The 11,004-nt window shown below is 37.3% G+C and overlaps 1 protein-coding gene across 1 annotated transcript in view; it reads right to left on the bottom strand.

The window, feature by feature from the left end:
* Positions 1 to 2,044: 2,044 nt before the first annotated feature.
* LOC107584621 (nuclear respiratory factor 1-like) overlaps positions 2,045 to 11,004 on the bottom strand; it is a 16,705-nt gene continuing 7,745 nt past the window's right edge. The window contains exons 6-11 of the mRNA XM_016271367.1: positions 9,662 to 9,820; positions 9,034 to 9,237; positions 8,093 to 8,194; positions 7,790 to 7,947; positions 6,338 to 6,462; positions 2,045 to 2,373 (exon numbers count right to left, since the gene is read on the bottom strand). Of these exons, the coding sequence (XP_016126853.1) occupies positions 2,213 to 2,373; positions 6,338 to 6,462; positions 7,790 to 7,947; positions 8,093 to 8,194; positions 9,034 to 9,237; positions 9,662 to 9,820 (909 nt within the window). The 3' untranslated portion in view covers positions 2,045 to 2,212. The remainder of the gene's footprint in view (positions 2,374 to 6,337; positions 6,463 to 7,789; positions 7,948 to 8,092; positions 8,195 to 9,033; positions 9,238 to 9,661; positions 9,821 to 11,004) is intronic.

Below are 11,004 nucleotides of genomic sequence, written 5' to 3' on the forward strand. Positions count from 1 at the left end.
TGTACATTATTTAATGTCTTCTGAACTTCATTTGTTTTCATTAAACTATCTTTATAAAATAACCTAAATGAATATGTTGTAGCGTGTAAAACTGAATGAATTTAACCTTATTGTAAATGCATACAAAAAATATTACATTAGAAAAAAACACCCCTTGTGTTTAGGTTGCGTAAGTATCTGGTATGCACAAATGTGCTTCTAATGAATGAACTACACTTGTCAACAATCTTCCTTTTGACATCACACTTAAATCAGGTACGTAACGCTGATGTTAAGATAGAATTGTGGTTATGTATTAGAGCTGAACACTGCTCTGTGAACACGGCGCGATTCACAGAAAGCGTGCTAATAAGAGTTCCTTAATCTGCAGCTCAAAATTGACGCACGCGTGCACTGAGCAGCTCCTGCCAGCTGCCACCATCACCCGGAAACCACAAACACAGGTCCTCACTCTCCCTACACACTTCCCTTAACGTCTCCCTCTCGTTTTGCTCCGTTCAGAACGGATGTGGTCAGACTGGGATTAGACAGTCACGCTTTATAGCTCTCTCCGATCGTGCTGCTCTGCGTTGATCATCTGGAAGTGGAGTGGGATGCTGGGATGTGTGCGGTGCCTGATGGATTAGTGTGTTTCCCTCCTCCTCCCTCGGCAGAAGGACACAGGCCTTAAATCCAGGTTTTAGCCAGGAGGGAGGGATCAGGGCTTATGATGCAACAGGTGCCCCATCCATCACAACAAGCTTGTGGTGGGGTACGGATGTCACCATGTTTTTTTTTTTTTGGTAAAAAGGTCGTGGAGTTTTTTTTTTTAATGGGATTATTTATCTTCACTAAAACAAGACACAATTCTGAATAGTGGCCATTTTATTTCCAAGACTGGATAAAAAGGGAAAGATGAACTCTGCCAATGTCACCATTCTTTCACCGGGGCAACACGGAAGAGTTCGGTTTCAACAAACCTTATATTTTACAAAAATGTACATATAAAGGATCTTGTTTTATGAGGTTTCAGTCGTATAAAAATTCAATCCTACCAGGAGCAGAAAACTTGATGGGTTACGGGTGGAAGAGGTGCTAAACCGTAACAAAACATCCATATTTGCATTATAGAAACAATACAAGAAGAGCTTGAGATAAAGAGATGAAATTATGCTTATTTCACTTTGCAATATATGCAATTACATCAGAATACATCCTCTATCATACCTTAGTCTTTCAATGTGTGATTTTGTGTTGTTCTAAAGATATGAGTGCACATCTAAACAAAAACATTTTAGAAAAATAAATAAATTAAACATTTCCCCCAGCAGTTTCATAGCAGAATCAGCTTCCAAAATGCTAATATCTCACAAGTATGTAAAGTTCTGTTCATGTTCTGAAGTATAAAAGTTGAACGATAGAGTGCTACATCTTCAGCCTCGTCATTGGTAAGTCGTCAATATTTATAGTTATTGATTAATAGTACAATATAGTGAATGTCTATAGATAGCACTGAGCGACAGTGCTCAAATTTCAGAACAATTCTGTACCGACAGGAAATGGTCTCATTCAATATACCACATAATCATTCAAGTTCATACAATGTTTTACATTGGGAGTTAATGTGAAATGCATACGAAGAATTCTACATTATACAAACTGACAAAAAAAAACTAAAAACATGTCATCTCAGTAGTCAATGGGATCTAACACTAAAATCGTAATGCACTTTACATATAATATATTAATGAAATGACTCCAATATGGCACAAGATGCTTCACACTGTATGTGTGTGTATATATATATATATATACACACACACACACAAACCTAGATAAAAACTGAGGAAATACCAAGAGTGACCAACACAAACCTTGTATGGGAAGAAATTAACAAATTATGCAAGTTTTTGAAGGTTGAAAATGTGGTTGACTTTTCTTTTGTTGTAATTGTAGACTAGAGAATCAATTAGCCTGTAATTCCAAAGTATCCTCTGCAATATATTTATCAAACAACAACAACAAAAAAAAAAGTGTACAAATTTACTAGGGAAAAAAGAGACCTGTGTACAATGTAAAAGAACAAAAAAAAAACGACAGGAAAAAAACTAAACTTTCCAACCCCCTGCAGACATGTGAACAGGTTCAAATATGATTTTTACATTATATTCCAGCAGCTACTTCACATAGGCGCCGAATGTCCTGTCCCACACACCTGCAGGGGTAGAGTATGTCACTGTTCTAGGGTCACCACTTCCACCGCCTGCCCGTCAAGCGTTACGGTGTTGTCGATGCGCGTGGTTATGGGAGCCATGGCCACCTGAACGGGTCGATTTCCCTGGGCCAAACTGGTGACGACAGTCTGATACATGCTGACTGGAATCTGGACGAGACCTGGAACGAGAAACAGACCCGTTACATTTATTCAAGACAATTTCTGATGGTACAAACTATTATTCAGAGATTTCGCTGAAGATGCTTAGCAGAACTGTGATGTCATCAGTGTAGGTGGTGGCCTTGTGGTTTGGGATGTTCGCAGTTGATATTTGAGACAGCTGGAAGGAAGGGTCTTTTGAAGTGCGGTCGGATGAGGCTGCGGAGTGTGTGTGCAATCGAGCGGCCTTGTTAAGAGTTTGCGTGCTACGTGGACAGGGCCGGCCCTAAAAAGCGGACAGAGGGCAGGGCTACTGCATCGCACTGCAATGCGGAATAATGGAGTAATTGAGGTAGCCGCTCCCAGCTTCCCTTTCTTTCTCTCCCTCTCTGACTCAAGGTAAACCCCTCTCTCTATCTCCAATCTACCTCTCTTTCCATGCCTAGCTGTGAGCGTAGCAGCCTGGATTACTGCTGCAGTCACATGGGGTGGGCGAGAGGGTGGCCAATCTGTCCGGGCTGCAAACTCATATGGGCAAAGCGGAAGGTCAGAACTAACTGCGACCAGTTGTCCCATCCACTGGATTTGTGCATTACGTGTTTACTCGGGTATAAGTGTGCCTAAAATAGTCTCACGATGCACAACCCCATCCCAGTGTCAAGGAATGGCTCATATTTCAATCAAACTCGCCACTTAGCCTGTGAGTTACTTTATCTCCAACACAATCTCCCCAAGCTATTTGTTGCTTATATTCTCAGCTTAACACAAAAGCAGATCAGTTTTGACGTTAAATTCATCTTAAAGCATGAAAAAAGGTTGAGTATTTTGTCTTATTGCCCCAGAATCCTTTCATGACCTCAAGAGTAATTCTCACAAAACCGGTCAAGAAATACTCATCACAAAACGCGCACAAAAAAGGTAATAAAATTAGAATTAAGGACAATTTTGACATGACAATTAAGTAACCCACCTAATTTGAATTACTGTAAATTCAAATAAATAAATATTAATTATATACATTTAAATAGTAAAGTTCTTATAATAATTCTAAAAACAATGACAATTAAGTTTCCTAATCAATGTCATAATTAGAACTAATAAAACATAATACATATTACAATACAAAATAATAAATATGATTTAACATTAAAAAAAAAATTATTTATATATATATATATATATATATTAATTTATTTTAAATGGTGATCCTTGGACTGAAAAAATCTCTCTCTCTCTCTCTCTATATATATATAGATAGATAGATAGATATATAGATAGATAGATTTTGGAATAAAAACTCTTAATTTCCTTGTAAGATTCACCCCTTAAAGAACATCAGAAAATAATTTTCTCTACATGGCATATGAGTGGCTCAGTCCAAATGCTCTGATTTCTCGTAATCACACCATGTCTCAATAATTGACGGGGAGTTTGGAAGCTTTTTTTTTTAAATTTATTTATTTATTTTTTTTGAGTGAAATGCTTACAAACCCTCAATCACACTGACACCGAGGGGTTTCTACGAGGCTTACGAAGCGAAAGAGGGGCACTGGAGCAGGAAACGTAAATCAGTCACGATTACCTCGGACCAGCCACTTCAAAGCTGCACCCGCACTGCCATTTCACTGATTGAATAAGCTCAATAAACGCTGGCTGTCCGTCAAGTGTCTGTTGTTGACTACGCTCTCTCCCAAGCCTCCCAATGCTGCAGCGTGTATTAGGTTTAATTGCGTAGTTTAAAGGTAAGGGCCTCATTTTGGGCAGAGATGGCTCTCTGGGACTCACTGCTGGTTCAGATGAGCAGTCAACATGCTCTGTTATGTTTGTGGGAAACGGGACGTACTAGCATTCTCTGAACACAAGCAACCTTTCTAGGGAAGGTCAGTGTTATATAAAGTGACATCCTTTTATCATGTAACTTCTTTCATTCACAAAAAAATAAAAAGATGATAAGGGGTCAACAGAAATCAACAGAAGGTCAGTTAAGAGATGGTGAGTCTACAATCCTCCTAAGCAGTGGGACCAAAAACGTATAGTTCAATATGTTAGCTAAATCATATTTCATTGTACAATTCCTAATAAACCTAAACTTGTACATTTTGAGTGATCAAATATATTAAAAGCAAAGAAAATCACAACCATGGTCAAATATTTATACCAAGAATGGGGAAAGGCCTGACACCCATGTCTTTAAATGTAGTTTTAATGCCTGCTAATCAGCTTTTATGTTTAAATACACCCCTTGTTCCAGTCTATTCTCTTAATGTCATGCAAGCGTGTGTGTGTTTTATACACTGGGCTTCCCAGTGCTGACAGCTGGCTCTGTGATTAGACTATGCACTGATAATGGAGAGGATCAAAGCCCTTTAAGAGGGTTCCTGGGGGGTTAGGAGGGGGAGGAAGAGGGGCTTCTCTTTGGTCACTGGGGGCAATGGGGTAAGTCAGGACACTAGGTAAGATAGGTCACTGGGAAATGGCCAGGCATTATTAGGCCAACTTTGGAGAACCATTTTACCCATTAAAATCAACATTAAATCAAATCAACCCCATTTACTTTGTTAATGCATGTTCATTAAGGATGCACCAAGTCAGTTGTCATTATTGATTGTCATAAATATGATGCAAAGTCTAAATCGACAATCACAATAATGATAAAAAGTAATTATCTAAATTTACATCAAATTTTTATAATTGATTTTATCTAATAATTTTGACTTTCTCTTATCATGACTTATTACCTGATAATTTCTACTAAATTAATACTTATGACTTTTAATGTCAATGTAAATTATTTTGACTCATTTTTATCTCATGACTTTTTTAAAAACTCTATGACTTGGTACCTTGTAATTTGATCTCATGTCATACTTAAGAGTTTTAGTGTCAATTTTAATTTAACAAATGCATGTTCCTGGTCTTACTGTTAATGAATGAATTATAAATAAATTAAGGATGCACCATATCGATTGTTGTCAGTAAATAGTTTAATTTGAATCTATAGGTGTTATTTTTATTACATTTATTAATTACTATAGAATTTTGTGTAATATTTTACTATAAGGTCCCATCAGTTAATGTTAGTTAATGCATTAACTAACATGAGCAATACATTTGTTAAAGCATCTTGGTGAATTAGTTTAAAATAAAACTTCATGTTAGCTCAGGTCTATCAAATAATACTAACAGACAGTTTTTAAAATAATGTATAAGTAAACGCTGAAATTAACATTAACACAGAACTATTTTTCAGTTAGTTGATGTTAAAGAAATGTGTTAACTGACATTATCAAATGGAACCTTATAGTCAAGTGTTTAGATTTTTGATATTGGCCATTTATTGATTATTAGCCATAACATCAAAAGACAAAAGTGAAAATCAAATAACTTGCAATAATTTTCCATTTCCACTGACATCAGAAATGTCACATTATGGAAGTAAAATGGCCTACAAAGGGAAATTTACTGTGACTGGAAGGATGTTATAGTAAGAAGACAAAAATGCATACATTTTTGATGATATTCTAGCTTCTTTCAATCTAACTTCTAGTATATCATAGCTAAAAAAGGAAACGTGCTACTTCACTATGCCGTAATGAATGCCTCCAGTACACATTAGCACTGTAACATGGCTTCTAATGCATGTGTAAGCATTAGCACTGGAGGCTGCCGCGCATATGCAGAGTGCTTAGTGGTTGAGGCAAAGCGAGGATTAGCGAGAAGTGTAGAGGCTGGAGTCTGTGACACAGGTCACACATGTGCCATCTGTTCCACAAACACCCTGGGGATTACAGTAGACCTCCACGGACTTCCTCACGCTCTGACACACCTTACAGGAGACACATACGTGCCCTCACATACCTAGACGAGTGATGATGAAAGGGACGTTTCTTCATATGTTTGCCCACCCTAAACTTTCATCCAGTAAGTGTGTCAGGAAGGTAAAGAGTGTAAATGTGGTTGCTTGTGATATAGAGAGGATCGTACCACTGCCATCCGAAACGCCAGTTAAAGCTCCTACTGCAGCCGCCGTTTCTCCTGCTAACACGATCTGTCCTCCGCCCTGAAGAGTCGCTTCTGCTAATGTCGCCACTGCGTGAGCTGCTGCTTCACTGCAACACACACACAAACACAAAATAAGGAAATAATCTCCCAATAACCCCGCTTTCATAAACATGCAATGCTTTATACAGGATTTAACCAGGATTTGAAGTGCGTTGATGTGGATTGGTGTGTACTGCCCCCTAGTGCAGGAAGTCACTCAAAGGCACCAGAAAATATTATAACCACTCTCCCATACAAGTTCAACTGGCTCTCATGATAGATGTCCAAAATACGTAACCCATTTCTGTCACTTAAGAAAAAATTTATGCTTTGGTAAATCATAATTATGACAAAGTCGTGCCATAATTTAGACTTTCTAAATTATAATTAAGAGAAAAATTCTAAATTATGATAAAGGAAATTTGATAGTATATCAAAGTCATAATTGACTTTCTATTTTGTCATTGAGATATAAAGTTGAAATTGATATACTAAGTCATAATTATGACTAAATCAAAATTGACATGAAAAGCTCAAATTGAAACGTTTGTCATTATTTCAACATTCTGAGTTGTAATTATGAGATGAGAAGTTGAAATGTTGAGGTAAAATCTAAATTTTAAACAAGTCAATAATGACAAAGCTGTCACGAAAAGCTTAAATTGATAAGCTCATAATTACGACAGCATAGAAAAATCTAAATTGACTAAGTCGAAATTATGTGAAGTCAAAATCGAAACACCAAGTCAAAATTGAAAAAAGTCAGACGAAACATCTAAGTTTTAATAATTTTGACTTCAATCAGCATGACGTTAATCATTATTTTGACTTCTCATAATTTTGTCTTATCTCATGATTTTTAAAATCTCATTACGCATCTTATGACTTTTGTGAAATTTGTCATACTTCATAATTTTAATTGAACAAAGCATGATTTTCTTTTGCGTGGTGTAAATGCGCTTCCATACTAAATCGAGTTTAAAGACTGTCTATTTGAGATAATGATAAAAATAAGGCTATTTACGGTGCTATGGGGCTTCAGTAGAGGAAAAGAACACTTTTTAAAAAAATTTTTTTTTTTTTTTTCTGTTTATAGATGTCCTGACTATGCTCAGCAGACTGACGGTGGATTTAATGCTTTAATGAAGGCTGCTGAGCAGAAAACAATGCCTCCTCAGCCTAATTGTTGTGGGAATGGAGTATCAACCAATTGTTCCTGCTGTGCTGTATTTCTGGGCTGTTGCTGCTTATACCTTGCTTGTGATAAACAGGAGAACAGGCTCAGGTAACAAGACCCTGGGGACATAAACCTGCACCTAGATGCTGCTGTGGTGGTTCAGTATTTCCTTTCTCTCTTTCTCTGACCCCGACTTCACCGCTACTTCCCATGAGTACCTGTTGAGTGCCATGGTAACAGTTGCCCCCTGCTGCATCTCTTGCGAGGCAGCAACCGCAGCTTCGGCTAAGGAGGCCACAGCCTGCGTGGCCTCCGACGGTTGCGTGGTCTGGATGGTCATCTCGCCTCCCTGTAGTGTGGCCCAATTCTGTTCCACCTTAGAGACCGAAAGAAAATAATAGGAGTGAAGGGAGAGATATGACCTAAATGCACCGCATGTGTGTAAGGACAGGAAAGAACATGCACGAGATGCAAACTCATGGAATATTCAGATAACAAAAAAGAGTGCGTGTTGACATTACCTCTCCATCTGTCACTGTGGAGTAATTCACCTGGGCCACCGTCACCGTGCCTGGCAATTCTGACGCATCTGCCAGTGTTGCTACCGTGGCTCCGGTGCCAACCTGTGGATTAGTTAACAAATTGGATGTTAGAATGCTGTTTGAAATACTATTTAAATACTGTCATGTGACCACTAGTGATTTGACATTTTTTTTCTAATTTAATATCTATTAAATTTTTTATATATATATATATATATATATATATATATATATATATATATATATATATATATATTAGAAGCTTAACAAAATTGAACATTTCAGGTTTGGGGTTGGTAAGACTTTTTAATGTTTCTGAAAGTAGTCTCTTATGCTCCCAAGATTGTTTGTAAAGCTCAAATACAGTAAAAACAGTAATAGTCAAATAGCTTTACAATTATTTTATTACAATATATTACAACTTTTCAACATTAATCTATTTTAAAATGTAATTTCTGTGATGGCAAAGTTGAATTTTCAGCAGCCATTACTCCAGTCTCCAGTGTCACATGATGCTTCAGAAATTACTGTAATATGCTGATTTGGGGCTCAAAAACATTTGATTATTATTATTAATATTAAACAGTTGTGCAGCTTAATACTTTTGTGGAAACCATGCCAAAAAATTCAGGATTGTTTGATGTATTGGAGTGTTCGTTCAGAAGAACAAAATTAGTTTGAACAGATTTTTTTTTTAATAACATTGTAAAACTCAATTTTTGAAAATAAAAAACAAGTTACATGTATTAAAGTAAATAGTAAGTGTATATAGTCATGTTGTCTTTAATATTACTTATTAGATATATAGTTTTTATATTTCGGTCTACCCCTGATCTAAATGAAGTCTTCCAGTGAAGCTAATTTATATCGTAGTGAAAAACAACCGTGCAGTTGTTCCCACAGCTGGGACCTGAGCTCACCTGTATGAGCGAGACGGTTCCATCAGGATTACTGATCGTCTGCACTACGGTCTGTGACGGCACCAGGTGCGCAATGCTGTGAGTGGTTGTTGTGGCAACTTGTTGTGTGGTGATCTGGTCCTCAAAGGCATAGAGCAGGTCCTCTCTCCCATGCTGCTTATAACAGTTTTTAACAATAGTCCTCAGGGCTTGCGTCCATGACACCTGTTTCCAACGGAAATCAGCCCTCGACAAGTCAAGATGATGCAAGCTTTAGCTCATTTGTTTCAATTCAGATATAATTTTGTGGAAAGCTGACAATTACGGTGTGGCTGATTCAATGATTTGTTTGCGTCATTACTCGTGGCATTTTTCATACAATAAAATGTTTGTCAAAATATGTGGACAATTATTGCTAATTACTGTGTACTGTTAAATTGGTGCATATAAAATAAAATCAGAATATTTGAACCCAAATTTCTATTGCATTTTTCTTCTTTCAGTAAACATAACACCTTGGCTGCAGATAAATGAAATTAAAAATTAAGCATTTTAAAATTGTAACCAAACACATATCAGGAATATGGACAAAACTCTAAAGAATATAGAGTTATTATTTTTATGGCCGTATGTGAGAACTTAACACTACCCTCTGTTTCTGCTCCTCTGTTCGGACATCACTGCGTACGTTGGCCCAGGGAATGTCCTCCGGCCACCAGATGGGCTTGCAGCTCTCTTTCCCCCAGCCAGGCTTCCCACGGCCTGTGGAATACTTCAGCATTTCTGGAATGAACGCTCGGAGCTGGGCCTGCAAAGCAACAAAGGGCACACATAATCACAGTGGGAGCTTTTATACTGGGAGTGGCAGAGCAAAGCATGGCCTCTGGAAAAATAAAATCTGTGAAAAAGATTTGGAAACAGCAAGCCATTGATTTTCCTCTTCCTTCTGCAGCTGAGTGCAGACAGTCTGTCCACACATATAGCTTGTGAAAAGCTAAAAGTAGACTATTAGGTTTCTATTAAAAGGCTAATCTATGGGTGAGGCTCCAGCGCACACTGACTGCAGAAGATGGACAGGATGGAACGTACACCACTGAACTAGATTATGTAAAAGTAATACTTTTAAGGTTGGTACACTGTTTAAAAGTTTGAGATTAATACTTTCTTTAAAAAAAAAAATTATTGCTTTTATCCAGCAGAGATGCATTAAATTGATTGAAAGCGACTGTAAAGACATTTATTAATATTATGAAATTTTTTCATTAAAATGAATGCTGCTCTTTTGAACATTCTATTCAATAAGGTTTTTTTATTCAAAAATGTATTATGGTTATGATCATGTGACACTATAGACTGGAGTAATGGCTACTGAAACTACACAGAAATAAATTACGTTTTAAAGGGGTCATATGATGCGATTTCAAGTTTTCCTTTCTCTTTGGAGTGTTACAAGCTCTTGGTGCATAAAGAAGATCTGTAAAGTTGCAAAGACTAAAGTCTCAAATCCAAAGAGATATTCTTTATAAAAGTTAAGAGTCAGCCACGCCTAAAACAGCTCGTTCTGACACGTCCCCACATGTCTACGTCACTATGTGGAAATATTAGCATAATGACGCCCAAATGTGTACACAAAGAAAGAAGGCGTGGTTTCAGGAACAGCAGTCGTGTTGAAGCAGCCATGTCAGGGAGACGGTGTGTGTTTCAGTGCGAAAGCAAAAGCACTTTATTTGGCCTTCTGGTAGTAGATGCAATTAGGAATCCTTGGTTAAGATTTATTTACAACAGAACAGCACAACCCAGATGTTCGAATTTGTACAACGCATTTTATGGACGACAGTTTTTTGAACCTAGAAGAGTACAAAGCTGGCTGTGCACAAAGGCTATTTCTAAAAAAAAAAAGGGTCAATTCCGACTTTGCTATGACAATCTGGCGCTTCTGAATCAGCGACTGTAAGTATGTTTTGTTATTAGTTTAAGTATTTGCTATTGACT

This window comes from Sinocyclocheilus grahami, unplaced genomic scaffold (assembly GCF_001515645.1).
Source record: "Sinocyclocheilus grahami isolate Dianchi unplaced genomic scaffold, SAMN03320097.WGS_v1.1 scaffold1.1, whole genome shotgun sequence".
Taxonomy (NCBI): Eukaryota; Metazoa; Chordata; class Actinopteri; order Cypriniformes; family Cyprinidae; genus Sinocyclocheilus; species Sinocyclocheilus grahami.